The following is a 16303-nucleotide window of genomic DNA, read 5'->3' as shown; positions in this document are numbered from 1 at the left end:
TAAAACCAAACCAGAGTTTCTTATCTCACCAGTAAAGTAATTAATAATTATAAAGTTAAAACCAAACCAGAGTTTCTTATCTCACCAGTAAAGTAATTAATAATTATAAAGTTAAAACCAAACCAGAGTTTCTTATCTCACCAGTAAAGTAATTAATAATTATAAAGTTAAAACCAAACCAGAGTTTCTTATCTCACCAGTAAAGTAATTAATAATTATAAAGTTAAAACCAAACCAGAGTTTCTTATCTCACCAGTAAAGTAATTAATAATTATAAAGTTAAAACCAAACCAGAGTTTCTTATCTCACCAGTAAAGTAATTAATAATTATAAAGTTAAAACCAAACCAGAGTTTCTTATCTCACCAGTAAAGTAATTAATAATTATATAAAGTTAAAACCAAACCAGAGTTTCTTATCTCACCAGTAAAGTAATTAATAATTATAAAGTTAAAACCAAACCAGAGTTTCTTATCTCACCAGTAAAGTAATTAATAATTATAAAGTTAAAACCAAACCAGAGTTTCTTATCTCACCAGTAAAGTAATTAATAATTATAAAGTTAAAACCAAACCAGAGTTTCTTATCTCACCAGTAAAGTAATTAATAATTATAAAGTTAAAACCAAACCAGAGTTTCTTATCTCACCAGTAAATTAATTAATAATTATAAAGTTAAAACCAAACCAGAGTTTCTTATCTCACCAGTAAAGTAATTAATAATTATAAAGTTAAAACCAAACCAGAGTATCTTATCTCACCAGTAAAGTAATTAATAATTATAAAGTTAAAACCAAACCAGAGTTTCTTATCTCACCAGTAAAGTAATTAATAATTATAAAGTTAAAACCAAACCAGAGTTTCTTATCTCACCAGTAAAGCTAGATTGTTATCATCAAATGATGCGGTGGCAAACTTCACATTTGATTCAGGTACAGCCTCTTTCTGTAAAGGGCATGTCTCCAAAGTCCCCCTGATGTGTGTCAACACAATTACTAAAAATAGAAACATACGCCGAAGAGATAAGAAACAGTTACCGAAACGAAAAGGTACAAGTAGTGTTAATCAGCTGGATTTGTACGTATACCAAGACCAGGAAATGTAGACACATTGTATAAGTATTGAGTACTGGATTTAACAATGACTGGTATTGTACTGTTACATGATCGTAAATATTTAAGGCTGCAAAACAATTTCTGCTTGTATCGTTTTGTTTATTTGATAGTGTTCAAAGTTCAAACTCATGTTACAAATTTAAAGATAGTACTTTTAGATTACTCGAATTGGCAAAATAGAATGTTGCGTCAGTGTGTGGATTTCATTGTACATATCTGAAAGAATTTGCCAGGTTGCACTAAGATGAGAAGTACGTACCGTACCCGGCTTAAAGTACCGTACAACCACTTTAAAGTACGAAATTTTACTTGATAACCAATTTCATAAGTACGTACGGTACAGCTATTTTCAAAAGTACGTATGAAGTTCTCATCATAGAGGTTGCGCCCCTGTCTCCAATATCAGGATTCAGGATACCTGCATTACAGATATTTTGTCACAAATTATGGGGTGATATTTTACTAATTTCTACAAGATCACGAAAAAGTAAACAACCTTTTAGCATAAATAATGAAAATGAACAGCTTATCAATGAATATAATCTACAAATTTAAATCAACCCGGTGTACAATTTGGCGACAATGAATAACGGAAACACAAACATATTGTCAGCTAAAACCGGCATGTATAATATAATAAAATCTACGAAAAATCTTATTAATATTCACTGTTCTGATAACATCAATTCAATTTGTTGTCGAGAGTTATGATTCCCTTTTCCAAATTCCAGACTGTTTTAACGATGATTTAGAAATCATAATAAATGCGTCTCTGCATTTTCGGCTCACCCATCATGAGTTAGTTTTAGACAAAAGTTCCTTCTTCTTCTTTACCATATATTCTGAATACAATTGATAGGTGGTCCAACCTGCAGGCCCAAGGTTCTCACCATTCCCCCTTATCACAAGAATCAAAGTCCTCTTCAATCATGATTGTTATTCAGCAAATTTTAGTATATTGTATGAGTTTCCGGCCATTATGCGCCCCATCCTTTTACAGCTGCGAAGCAGAATTCTACAATACTAACTAGCAACTCCATGATTCTGTGGAGATCATTGAAAACTAGCAGCACAATATCACGACAACAGATTTCTGAGAGTAGACCTGATGTTCCTGTGCATGGTGCCATATATGATCACGTTGATGGACGAACTGATGAACGCCAGACAGACGCTGGAAAAGACGAACCGTTTAATTCCGATAGAGAGCATTCCTCTGTTTGTTAGGATGAGAACCTGCAGATAATGTCGGGTATAAACGGGTATAAACATTATTTTCACATTATCCTTTGTACAGTTATTAGTGATTAATTAAGTTATTAATTAAGCAATTAATTAAGTTATTAATTAAGTTATTAATTAAGTTATTTATTAATTTATTAGTTAAGTTATTAATTAGCCCCACGAAAAACCTCACCGAACCTCCACGCGGTGTGGGGTGGGTGGCTCGAACGGGAGGTGCATGGGTGTTTCTAACCTATGCAAAGGAAGGGACTAGCCATCTCTAGAACAAGGAAAGGCTCTAATAGCCTCTACTAACCTTAGAACCGCAGCATAACCGCTTTTCCCACAGGCAAATAACACCTTCCGCAGGAAACTAACACGCTCACAGGCCCCCACATGACGTGTAACCCCAGGATTTGGTTTTGGATCAGACACTGAAAACAACGATAGAGGAGCGGTCTACACGCTCACAGGCTACCATGTCTCGTGTAACCCCAGGATTTGACACGCTCACAGGCTACCATGTCTCGTGTAACCTTAGGATTTAAACACGCTCACAGGCTACCACGTCTCGTGTAACCCTAGGACCCTAACACTTAACAGACTCTAACACGCTCACAGGCTTCCACGTCTCGTGTTCCCTAGGATTTGGTTTTGGATCGGACACTGAAAACAACGATAGAGGAGCGGTCTATACACTCACAGGCTACCATGTCTCGTGTAACCCCAGGATTAGACACGTTCACAGGCTACCATGTCTCGTGTAACCCCAGTATTTGGTTTTGTATCGGACACTCAAAACAACGATAGAGGAGCGGTCTACACGCTCACAGACTACCACGTCTCGTGTAACCCCAGGATTTAACACGCTCACAGGCTACCAAGTCTCGTGTAACCTTAGGATTTAACACGCTCATAGGCTACCACGTCTCGTGTAACCCTAGGACTCTAACACTTAACAGACTCTAACACGCTCACAGGCTTCCACGTCTCGTGTACCCTAGGATTTGGTTTTGGATCGGACAGTCAAAACAACGATAGAGGAGCGGTCTACACGCTCACAGGCTACCATGTCTCGTGTAACCCCAGGATTTTACACGTTCACAGGCTACCACGCGACGCCTCGTGTACCCTAGGATTTTGTTTTGGATCGGACACTCAAAACAACGATAGAGGAGCGGTCTACACGCTCACAGACTACCACGTCTCGTGTAACCCCAGGATTTAACACGCTCACAGGCTACCAAGTCTCGTGTAACCTTAGGATTTAACACGCTCACAGGCTACCAAGTCTCGTGTAACCTTAGGATTTAACACGCTCACAGGCTACCATGTCTCGTGTAACCCTAGGATTTAACACGCTCACAGGCTACGACGTCTCGTGTAGCCCTAGGACTCTAACACTTAACAGACTCTAACACGCTCACAGGCTTCCACGTCTCGTGTACCCTAGGATTTGGTTTTTGGATCGGACACTCAAAACAACGATAGAGGAGTGGTCTATAGTGACGTTACAGGAACATTGCATACTCCTACGAGTTGCATGTAGCAGGCCATGACCGTCCCTGGAAGTCCCTGTCTCCTCATCGTTAACCCGTAAGGGGTTGCACCAGGGGCGGTGGTAACAGAACTTCAAGACTCTCGGAGTCTGTTGTCGATATCTATGTATAATATAATTATGGTATATAACTTGGGAGTCTCTCTCTCTAGCAGCAGGAGTTGGAGAATGGGGACGCGTTGTGAAAGCCACCGCAAGGAAGGCTTACAGTCGACGCCGACCAATCAAAAGAAGAAAAGAAGTTATTAATTAAGCTATTAGTTATTAATTAAGTTATTAATGATCGAGGTTTATAAATCATGATCAACCCACTCAAGAGAGCGAAAAACATGTAATAGTACCTTCATATTATGAGCAAAATAGCTTGTTTTATACATAACACTAACCTGACTAATAATAAAAGGACTGAAGCATATGAAGAATGAAAAGTAAACCACAACTGTAGTTCGAGCTATTTTCTGTTGATATCTGCAGGAGATTGGTTATCAGGAAAGGGGAGGGTACGGGTTCACATTTATTAGTCAATAGTCATTACAATTGTCATTACTATTAGAGAAACCTTCTTTATATTATGACCATTGGACAAATTTATTTTTCGTAACCAGTCATCATATTAGCCGGCGATCAAAAATGACTGTAATGATATCTTGACCATAACCAAATTCTATGCTGACCATTATTATTGCATGTTATTCAAACGGACAAATTTCCACCCCAGTTTCAAATCGAGTTTAAAGACTCACTTGCTCATTTTGCTGTACGCATTTGAAGCATGTGACAGTCGTTTAAGTTGATGCATGACAGAGTTAGTGACTGCAGTGGACATCTTCCTAGCGCCATCCTTTATTGCCGCTGCTGACTCCTCCGTCCACGACCTGTAGGGGATACTGGTTTTGCAGTTCAGGTCACCCTTATAAACATTCTCTTTCACTATTAGTACTAATAGTAATAATAAACAGATTACTCCTCCGTCCAGGACCTGTAGGGGATACTGGTTTTGCAGTTCAGGTCACCCTTATAAACATTCTCTTTCACTATTAGTACTAATAGTAATAATAAACAGATTACTCCTCCGTCCAGGACCTGTAGGAGATACTGGTTTTGCAGTTCAGGTCACCTGCACCCTTATAAACATTCTCTTTCACTATTAGTACTAATAGTAATAATAAACAGATTACTCCTCCGTCCAGGACCTGTAGGGGATACAGGTTTTGCAGTTCAGGTCACCCTTATAAACATTCTCTTTCACTATTAGTACTAATAGTAATAATAAACAGATTACTCCTCCGTCCAGGACCTGTAGGGGATACTGGTTTTGCAGTTCAGGTCACCCTTATAAACATTCTCTTTCACTATTAGTACTAATAGTAATAATAAACAGATTACTCCTCCGTCCAGGACCTGTAGGAGATACTGGTTTTGCAGTTCAGGTCACCCTTATAAACATTCTCTTTCACTATTAGTACTAATAGTAATAATAAACAGATTACTCCTCCGTCCACGACCTGTAGGGGATACTGGTTTTGCAGTTCAGGTCACCCTTATAAACATTCTCTTTCACTATTAGTACTAATAGTAATAATAAACAGATTACTCCTCCGTCCAGGACCTGTAGGGGATACTGGTTTTGCAGTTCAGGTCACCCTTATAAACATTCTCTTTCACTATTAAATATTAATACTAATAGTAATAATAAACAGATTACTCCTCCGTCCAGGACCTGTAGGGGATACTGGTTTTGCAGTTCAGGTCACCCTTATAAACATTCTCTTTCACTATTAGTACTAATAGTAATAATAAACAGATTACTCCTCCGTCCAGGACCTGTAGGGGATACTGGTTTTGCAGTTCAGGTCACCCTTATAAACATTCTCTTTCACTATTAGTACTAATAGTAATAATAAACAGATTACTCCTCCGTCCAGGACCTGTAGGGGATACTGGTTTTGCAGTTCAGGTCACCCTTATAAACATTCTCTTTCACTATTAAATATTAATACTAATAGTAATAATAAACAGATTACTCCTCCGTCCAGGACCTGTAGGGGATACTGGTTTTGCAGTTCAGGTCACCCTTATAAACATTCTCTTTCACTATTAGTACTAATAGTAATAATAAACAGATTACTCCTCCGTCCAGGACCTGTAGGGGATACTGGTTTTGCAGTTCAGGTCACCCTTATAAACATTCTCTTTCACTATTAGTACTAATAGTAATAATAAACAGATTACTCCTCCGTCCACGACCTGTAGGGGATACTGGTTTTGCAGTTCAGGTCACCCTTATAAACATTCTCTTTCACTATTAGTACTAATAGTAATAATAAACAGATTACTCCTCCGTCCAGGACCTGTAGGGGATACTGGTTTTGCAGTTCAGGTCACCCTTATAAACATTCTCTTTCACTATTAAATATTAATACTAATAGTAATAATAAACAGATTACTCCTCCGTCCAGGACCTGTAGGGGATACTGGTTTTGCAGTTCAGGTCACCCTTATAAACATTCTCTTTCACTATTAGTACTAATAGTAATAATAAACAGATTACTCCTCCGTCCAGGACCTGTAGGGGATACTGGTTTTGCAGTTCAGGTCACCCTTATAAACATTCTCTTTCACTATTAGTACTAATAGTAATAATAAACAGATTACTCCTCCGTCCAGGACCTGTAGGGGATACTGGTTTTGCAGTTCAGGTCACCCTTATAAACATTCTCTTTCACTATTAGTACTAATAGTAATAATAAACAGATTACTCCTCCGTCCACGACCTGTAGGGGATACTGGTTTTGCAGTTCAGGTCACCCTTATAAACATTCTCTTTCACTATTAGTACTAATAGTAATAATAAACAGATTACTCCTCCGTCCACGACCTGTAGGGGATACTGGTTTTGCAGTTCAGGTCACCCTTATAAACATTCTCTTTCACTATTAGTACTAATAGTAATAATAAACAGATTACTCCTCCGTCCACGACCTGTAGGGGATACTGGTTTTGCAGTTCAGGTCACCCTTATAAACATTCTCTTTCACTATTAGTACTAATAGTAATAATAAACAGATTACTCCTCCGTCCAGGACCTGTAGGGGATACTGGTTTTGCAGTTCAGGTCACCTGGTGTTGCTAATTTAATAAGGGTGCATTTTATGGAAATGTGTCATGATTATGGGACAACATGACGGATGGAAAATATGCCATTGTTAATCATAGATTTATTAAATGTCGACCATTTGTTAAATGTAGACTATCTTCGATTTTCACGTATGAAAAGACATAGTAGTAAAGATATTTAAGACGGTGCCATGTGTTATTATGTATCATACCCTCGTCTCGATGAGTCATAAGAGTCTGTTTTAAATCGCGGCAGAGGGGAGGGGTTGACGGAAAGACCTGTTCTCTTGTACATGTCCTGTATATTAGTGGTCCTCCTGTCCAGTACAGGTGACGGTCTGGGGAGATAGGTGTGTAGTGTTAGTAACCATGGCAACACTGGTAGTGTAACTGTATAAGAGATAGATTTGTAGTGCTTACAAAACTTATGTAAAATTATATTTATAGAGTTATTTAAGAGTTATAACTTATTTATATAACTTATTTAAGAGTTATAACTTATTTATATAACTTATTTAAGAGTTATAACTTATTTATATAACTTATTTAAGAGTTATAACTTATTTATATAACTTATTTAAGAGTTATAACTTATTTATATAACTTATTTAAGAGTTATAACTTATTTATATAACTTATTTAAGAGTTATAACCTATAATATAGCTTATGTAAATAAAAGTGTAAATGACAATTATAATTGTTTACTTCTAGAACAGTGCGTTTGTAAGCACTAAGTGCTGCTTTGAAAGTTTTCATTAGATAATTACAAGTTCTATGCAGATTATCTATCTAAACTTACGTTGAGTTGTCTGATTCGAAGTTGTTGTTATTGTTGTTGTTGTTATTGCCATTGTTAATGTTGTTGTTGTCGTTGTTAGGTTTGAGTGGGATATCATCACAGTGCTTGGTAACCGCTGGTAGCTCTATATAATCGTCATCGCTTGACTCGTTAGACTCACAGTTGTCCACTTTTATTCCTATACCACTCTGAAGATTGCTCTTATCAGGAAAGGAATTACTCAACGTTTCAATGTTACAACATCATATCAATACAAATTTACACAAGAATACATTGCAACCATGCGACTCATAAACAATATTCCTATCCGGATTTTACACTACTAGAGTACTAGGACGGCGAGACTAAAATCCTGCAGCAATTTCAGCCGACAGAAAGTGGTTTAGTAAAATATTTGGCCGTGTAAAAAAAGATTCTGACATTGTCTAATGTCAATGTAAAATGTACATTGTAAAGCTAAAAATGTCCATTTCTCAACTTATAATTGACATCACTCACGTCCTTTTGTGCCCCGTATCCCCGTGACTTGTCCAAAACTGAGCCGCTTTTTCTCAGAGACCTGGATGTGCTTCTCATGAACTTTTTTATCGTGTTCCCCATCCTGAACCAGTTAGAATTTATTGTTACCCAGTTAGAATTTATTGTTACCCATGCAAAGATAAACCACACTTATTGTATCCTATTCTGAATCGCTATCACACGTATTTAATTAGTGACTGCTCATGGTTAAGCCAAATAAGGTTTTCATTTGCAGCGCAAGAATATTAGATATAAACGTGAATATAACCGAATTCTGGCACTCACTGTTTAGGCTTTAAAACTTTATTCGCTATTTTTAAGTAGCAGAATGTCATCACTGAGAGAGGTGTGAGGAAATTGACAATTACATCAATTGCCATGAATATCTGAAAATGGAGAGAATTAAATATTTGTTGAGATTCCGAAACCTTAAATAGCTGAATTAATTAGGAGATTATAAAATTCAAGAAAATTCTTCTAATGGCTGCTCAGACATGGCTTTTAGTTGGGAGTCTAGTTATCGAGCTAAAGTAAAGAAACATGTGGTCACTCTACATAAGTCTACAGTAGTAAAGTGATCGCGGGGTCATTCGTAATGTAATGCTGTAATAGCACCACCAGCTGAAGGAGTATCACATTACCTGCTCACATTTCACAAGAGTTTTAAACCTCAACAAGATAAAGAACAGACATTAGATCTGCAATTATAGTGTGTACCTTGTGCGTGTGGGTTTGTAGGTTAGTCTGTATGGTGCACATGTTGTGTCCTACACTGAACACGTAGAGCTGGTCTGACTTTAAGTGGCCCACTATCACTGGTAACTGAAACAGTTGGATGTGTTAATGGTATATTTCAATCATGGCAGTCATCACCTGACATGTATATAACTATATAACTAAAGAAGTCTTTTGAATTCTTAGCCTGATTGAAAGAAGTTTCCGGTACTCAGAAAGTGTGTAAATCGAGCTTCCTGTGACGTGATTACAAAACAAATCATCAGAACTACATTTAGGAAGTAAATTTTAGATGTTGTTGTAATTTTACTTCACAAGTCACAGCACAGTATTCGCTTGAGTTTGCCCACTAGATTTGCGTTTTATTTGCAGCATTCTTTTATTGTGCCATTTTTAAAATTTAATCTAGAGCATTCCTAAAAAATTCCTATATTTTAGTATTTTGAGGTCGGCTTGCGGCAAAAATTAGTACGGATAATTTTTATGTAGCTGCTTACGAATCTAACTGAGCTTGATGCTTTGATAAGGGCTCCAATGCAGCTCTAGCTTATAGTGGTCATCTTGACCATAACCACAACCTCATACGAAGAAGATACTTCGATATAAAGCCGTAGTACATACATTTACTGGGCCGCGCTCAGCCTGTCATTCCGCCAAATCTTTATTCATTATATGTTAATGAACATAATAGCCTGGGGTCCTCAGGTAATACATACATATTACATTACACTGGATCGAGCTTACACAGTGTAATTTCCTCCAGTCTGCACCGCGCGCCTATATAAACGTACGCGGCGCAGACTGGAGGAAATTACCCTGTGTAAGCACCAGTGTAATGTAATATGTTTGTACTACGGCTTAAGATTACTTAGATATAATTGAAACTGTGTCAGTGCATCACTTCTCTGCCTCATTTATACGACACAACCCCAATAAATACCAAATTTGCTCATTCCATAGCGAGTTTCATCACTCAATAATGGTAACTTAACACTCTCTTCCTTGCAGCTTCATTTTTTATTGTTTTGGTCAGCTGGTGTGACTCCCAGAGCAACATGGTTAACATTACACATTTTCAAATATTTTACTTCTAGGTCCTTACGAAGGCAATGGCAGGCCTACAAGTCATAGGAGCTGGGCTTGGTCGAACAGGAACTCTCTCAATGAAATTAGCTCTAGAAGAGTTGGGTTTCAATCCTTGCCATCATATGGCTGAAGTAATGCTGGTCCATACGGACCGAAATCACATGTTAAAGAAGATATACCAAGAGGAAGACAACATTGATGCAATCAAAGAGTTGTTTGGTGGCTACGTGGCCGCGGTGGATTACCCAGGATGCATGTTTTACGAGGAATTTATGAAAATAAATCCAGATGCCAAAGTAGTTTTGACAGTAAGAGACTCACCTGAAGCGTGGGCTAAATCAGCTAGAGAAACCATCTTTATGTTGAACACAGTGCAATCTTGGCTCAAGTGGAAAATTATGATATTTGTTCAAGTGGCTTTGAATCCTCATATGTATTGGATTCAACAGATGATGGTCAAAGTTCACGGAGTCGCTCCTAATGAACGAAAAACAGATCTAGCTCAGATGTACACAGACTGGAACAAAAGAGTTATTGAAACTGTGCCTGCTGAAAAACTCTTGATATTCAATGTGAAGGAAGGATGGAAGCCACTGTGTGATTTTCTTGGGGTTCCAGTTCCTGATACACCGTTTCCCAGGGTGAACAGTACTGCTAATTTTAAGGAGATGAAGGGTGCACATATGAAAAAGAAGATGGGCGTCCTTCTCTTGAAATTTGTGTTGGTTGTAATTTCCATCGGTGCCGGAGCAGCTGTTCTGCTGACCCACTTTTGATGAGAAATTCTAAAATCATGCATTTGTCATACTCATAATAGTTTTAGTTTGTTGATAATCGCTCCCTTTTTAACCTAAATTTTTCCGAAACTTTAACCTGTTCAAATGATGGATGTTACATGTCTGAACTTTCGTTACGTGATTTACAAATGTATTGAACAAAAATTGATTTTATTTCCATAATTATTTTCTATCTTTTGACGCAAGTAAATATCAAGACGCACACCCCGAGTCCACTTTTAAATTCTCATGAGTCATTTTCCAGACTAGCTCAAATAACAGAGAGAACCATTATGACTCATAATATGACTTTATGACTCATAATATGAGTGCAATTTAATAAATTAGTGCAGGTATTCGCCGTCTAATTACTAATATTTGACTGGATAACCAATGGGAGTTGTGATGTTCCAATGAGCAGGACTAGACCAATTTGGCCAATCACAACGTCTCCTCTTTTTGTAAACCATAACTATGTCTCGACCTTCACAGTATGACTTTGGTAAATTTAAACATTCCCGGTCCTTGACCTTGGATGTCAAGTTTCGGACAAGAGAACCGGTCCTTTTTAAACTTGAAATATAAAATAAGTATTTAATTTTTTTAAGAGGGGAACTCACAGTGCACCAACAGATACAGTAGGACCATATTGTTGTAAAGTAGTATTGTTAGGTTCTCGGATAAATTAACTTTGTTTACGGCGGAATATGTAATATTAGGAGGGTTGCGTTTAAAGTATTTAGGAGCACTTTATTTGTAAAATGTTTGGTAATAAAGGGACCGTTACACATTTCCGGGTAGTGCGACATTTCGTGTAATAGTTTAAACTGTTTAACAGTTGGTTTAGTATTTAGAAAGTTTTGGTTTGTATTTCATTTTACACGAGTTGACTGTATTTGGTTGACTGGCAAACCTGCTGTCAGACATTACTGCCATATTGTGGTTGGCCGCGCTTGTGCACCTGACTTACAGCTAGGCCTGTGGTTGGTTCTCGCGACCACAGGGTGACTGTCAGTGGAGTGCTCAGCGTCTAGACAGTGTCTAGACGCTAGTGCAGGCTGGCTGCGTTAGGCCGACACGCGTTGTGGCGTGACGTAAGTTTTGGGAGCATATCAGGAGAGCCGGAAGTGGAGAGCTCACTTCTTAGTTGCCCCTTAATCATTTTAAGGGATTCGAATTGACGATAGCCAGTCTGACTGAGCACTATCTTTTGTGATTAGACACGTCGAGTGATCTATAGTCACGTCAATCGTTTGGAGCGAACACTTAGAAGTTTTATCTGTTGACGTTCACTTTGTATTACTTTTCCATTTAATTAATTATCCATTTTAATTTACTCGTTTCCTTTCTACTATACGGTACGCCCTGCCGTTCGTGATTCGTGACTAGAGCTTGACTAGCATACACTAAATACCTAGAACTCGGTTTTCTATATCTGGAGGCCACGGTGGGATCCGAAGGGAAGTAGAGAGTTGATCATAGTCCCCGAATCCTTGCATGAATCTGTCCTGGACATGGTGCACAACCAGGAGACCGCACATGCTGGAGTAGAAAATTGTCTTGAGGTCTGTAAACGACATTTCTACTGGCCGAAAATGGGTGAATGTTTCAAATTGTGGATCGCAGCGTGTTGCAAGTGTGCAGCAAGTAAGCCACCTCAGGCGTACAATAAGGCACCCCTCAAGCACATATTATTCCACTCCTTTAACTCAGCAATTTGTTTCGATCATATAGTTCCTGAGAAGGTTGGTGCTACACCTAGAGGTTATAAATATATTTTGACTATAACTGATTGTTGGTCAAATTATGTGGTAGCTATTCCTACTAAGACCCAGACAGCTAAGGAGAGCGTGTCCTTGATTCGTAGGTTTTGGATTGATCGTTTTGGCCAGCCTAGGTTCATGATGGCTGATAATCATCCGGGGTTTAGAGCTAAGTATTTCGAGACCATAGCTCAAGCATTAGATTGCAAGTACATTCATGGCCAACCGTACGTTTCTCGTAGTACAGGTAGAGTTGAGAGAGCTAACCGTCGGTTGAATACTGCACTGAGAACCAGCTTACCACCGGGACGCTACCAGGATTGGGATCTTTGGTTATCTAGAGTAGTCTTTGTACTCAACTCATTGCGGAATCGGCACACAGGTTATTCTAGCAACAGGTTGGTGTTTGGTCGTGAGTTAAACACACCGTTAAGCCTGCTAGCTGAGAATCGTAAGGATTTCGAGCTAGAGCCTATGAAGGAGAATGAGTTTGATGTTGAAGCATACGAGCTGTACAAGAATCTCAAGTTTATCACCAGGAAGGTGAGGGTCCAAGCTGAGCGTGATTTTTGCTATGCACAGAGATATCACGATAAACACGTTAAGGGACCATTCTTTGAGGAAGGTGAGGAAGCTTTTGTTTTGATAAATTGTCCTAAGCACAAGTTCGGTCCCCGTTGGGTTGGCCCGTATAAGATCTCTAGGAAGATAAACGATCACTTGTACTGTCTAGATTTGCCTGATGGAGAGAAGAAGGTGTTTAACATTGGTAAGTTAAAACGATATGTCAGGAACAGATTTTCTAAGAAACTAGAGACTAGTCCAACAGTGCCGAAAACTGTGAGCAAGGGAGCTGAGTTGAAAATGGAATCATCGGACCGATTTGTAGATTATTCCGATAGTGACAGTGAAGAGGAGATAGATTTTCAACTGAGAAGAGCACCAGTTGTAGCAAGGAGAAGAGAGGTTCATCCGAAGAGGTTTCGTCCGGAGAGGGATGGTGCAGCTAGCATTTATAAACAACCTAGTTTAAGTTCCACTCCTAGGGTTGTAAATAGTCCTGTACAACTAGATATGAATTCTACTAATCCTAGTTTTAGTACTGTAACACCTCTCACACATAACATTCCCTCAGGCGATAGTGTAGAAACAGTTGATAATTCTGCAGAGTTCTTTACTCCAGCTAGAGAGAGATCGGCCGCTAGAAGATCATCGAGTCCGATTGTTAGTGAAGGAACGATAGGTGCTAACAGTTTTAGGTCACATGATGCTGAGGAGCACGACATTGACACAACAGGATCGCTTTCTCCTATAGATCTAGGGAGACAGAGCCCTCCGAGGGAGGAGCGCAGATATAACACTAGGAGACCTGAGGAACGGAGAGAACCTGAACGTCTAGGAATCGATAAAGTTAGACTTGTTACGGATGTTCTTATGAAGCTCTTGAACCAGTAGAAGTCGGGGAGATGCCCGGTTAGGGAAGTAACTAATACCTTGGAATCTAGTCTAGTACAGTAATATCTTACGCACTTAGCTAGGCTTTCCTCTTAGTACTTAGCGGTGATATTAGTACCTTACTTAGGCTTAACACGTGTATCTTTCAGAACAGTACTGATAGGGATATTAGGATTGTGCCTCGCAACACGAACCGTTCAGGGCTGCCATTTTGATATGTCGATAATTTCTTTTAGTTTTAGTTATTTCAACTCCTTTCACGTTGATCCTTTTACATTTTACTAGTAAGCAGTTTGGTTTTCTACTTTTAGATAAAAAGTTTTCTTAGCTTTATTTTAGTTTTTTTTTTTTTTAGCCACTAATCCTAGTTTCCCCCTCCAGACCATGAGCAGCCCCGAGTTTGAAGGTTTGGATTTCACGGACGATCAGAAGATAAGGATGGAGAAGATAGAGGAGGAGAAGGCGAGACTCAGGCGGAAACTGGATCGCATCACAAGGAGGATCGAGAAGCTTCAGCGACGCAAGGAGATTCGATCAAGCGGCAAAACCCCCCTCAAGATGCCGAACTGGGAGCATTTGGACACAGCCACCTTCCCTGCCACGAAGGGAGCCATCAACCTACTCCTCCAATACCCTAGTCTCAATGAGTGGGTAAAGCAGTTGGTGGATGAGACTGTAGGGAACTTTTTGAAGAATAAGGATGCACAGGAGGTACTGAAACAGATGAGGGTGATACGTGACAAGTTGATGTCCAGCAGCACGACCATCTGTGGGAGAAGAAGGGCAGTTTTCCAGAACTCTCGAGAGTACCAGTGGGCGAAGATCGCCAACAGGCGAGCAGTCGCGGTGAGATTCAGCACGGCAATCCGCAGGATGGGCGAGATTCGCGAGAATTCGTCCAACACGCGACTTCAACGGGCACTGGACAGCCTGGTGAACCTCAGAAACATGGAGAGGACTTTCTGAGGATTCCTTCTTTCTGTTTTGATATTTTATTGTATTTATTTATTGTGATTCACGAGTTTCATTGTTTAACTTCAAATTTGTTACTTGAATAATATTTTTAGATTTATGTTTTGATTTTGTATTCCCCTTTCACCTTCTATTACCTCCCTTATCCGCTTGTCTAACCTTCTATCACTTTTCTAGTTACAAGCATGTCTTCTTCAAAAGACCTTATGAGAGCCGTGAGTGCAATAAGTAGTGCCTACACGGACGATTTGAAGGAGCTAGATGATCTAAGGAAGCGCCTCAGGAGAGCGGAGAGACGGATTAGAGACCTGACCGTGGAGCTGGAATATTTAGCGGACCAGCAGGCGACCAGGATGGATACTCAGCCGGCGCCCCCGCCATACTTCCACAGCCCCACCTCCCCCAGCACGGAGCCTTACAGCAGCCCCCAGTAGCTCGGACTGAAGGACGATTGTGTCTCTGGTTGTCTTCTCATTGTTTTTAAATATTGATTTTATTCATTTCGTTATTTTTATTTATTTTTATTTAAAGTGTTTTACTTGTACTCATTCGTATGGAATGGAAATGAAGATCTAAAGGAAAAAGATCTAAATGGAAGGGAGAAAGACGGGGAATAGGTGAGTATTGTAAATTATGATATTGGATTTGGAACAGGGTTAGGCGTTTAGTTTTAAGGTTCTTTCGGCTTTTTATTTTAAGGCGCGCAGGGCCGTGCTAGGGAGTAGGGTTAAATTTAAATAGGTTGTGCAGCGTAAAGACTGTTGGCGAATTTTTAAAGGGTTTTAAATATTCGGAAAAAATTTTGGGTAGAGATGTTGTAAAGTAGTATTGTTAGGTTCTCGGATAAATTAACTTTGTTTACGGCGGAATATGTAATATTAGGAGGGTTGCGTTTAAAGTATTTAGGAGCACTTTATTTGTAAAATGTTTGGTAATAAAGGGACCGTTACACATTTCCGGGTAGTGCGACATTTCGTGTAATAGTTTAAACTGTTTAACAGTTGGTTTAGTATTTAGAAAGTTTTGGTTTGTATTTCATTTTACACGAGTTGACTGTATTTGGTTGACTGGCAAACCTGCTGTCAGACATTACTGCCATATTGTGGTTGGCCGCGCTTGTGCACCTGACTTACAGCTAGGCCTGTGGTTGGTTCTCGCGACCACAGGGTGACTGTCAGTGGAGTG

At 39.1% G+C, this 16303-nt stretch overlaps 1 protein-coding gene across 1 annotated transcript; it reads right to left on the bottom strand.

Annotated features, from left to right (window-relative positions):
* Positions 1 to 1614: 1614 nt before the first annotated feature.
* Positions 1615 to 11572, bottom strand: LOC134820737 (putative uncharacterized transmembrane protein DDB_G0292500). Its single transcript, XM_063831319.1, has 9 exons — positions 11549 to 11572; positions 9049 to 9153; positions 8617 to 8717; positions 8311 to 8413; positions 7813 to 8000; positions 7225 to 7350; positions 4639 to 4770; positions 4282 to 4363; positions 1615 to 2349 (listed from the first exon to the last, which is right to left on the bottom strand). Exons 2-9 carry the CDS (start codon positions 9088 to 9090, stop codon positions 2191 to 2193), a joined length of 933 nt encoding a protein of 310 aa, XP_063687389.1. The 5' UTR covers positions 9091 to 9153; positions 11549 to 11572; the 3' UTR covers positions 1615 to 2190.
* Between the last annotated feature and the right edge of the window lie 4731 nt (positions 11573 to 16303).

This window comes from Bolinopsis microptera, chromosome 9 (assembly GCF_026151205.1).
Source record: "Bolinopsis microptera isolate Bmic1 chromosome 9, MBARI_Bmic_1.0, whole genome shotgun sequence".
Classification (NCBI taxonomy): Eukaryota; Metazoa; Ctenophora; class Tentaculata; order Lobata; family Bolinopsidae; genus Bolinopsis; species Bolinopsis microptera.
The sequence above is the reverse complement of the archived record's forward strand: the minus strand, read 5'-3'. Positions and strand labels throughout refer to the sequence as shown.

What these genes read in the sequence shown, in the direction of transcription:
- LOC134820737 (XM_063831319.1), bottom strand. Translation starts at nt 9,090, where the DNA reads ATGTGCACCATACAGACTAACCTACAAACCCACACGCACAAG. An exon ending in AAAGTTTTAAAGCCTAAACA is followed by an intron (nt 8,414 to 8,616) that starts GTGAGTGCCAGA and finishes TAACTGGTTCAG; the next exon opens with GATGGGGAACACGATAAAAA. An exon ending in GTCCTTTTATTATTAGTCAG is followed by an intron (nt 2,350 to 4,281) that starts GTTAGTGTTATG and finishes CATTATCTGCAG; the next exon opens with GTTCTCATCCTAACAAACAG.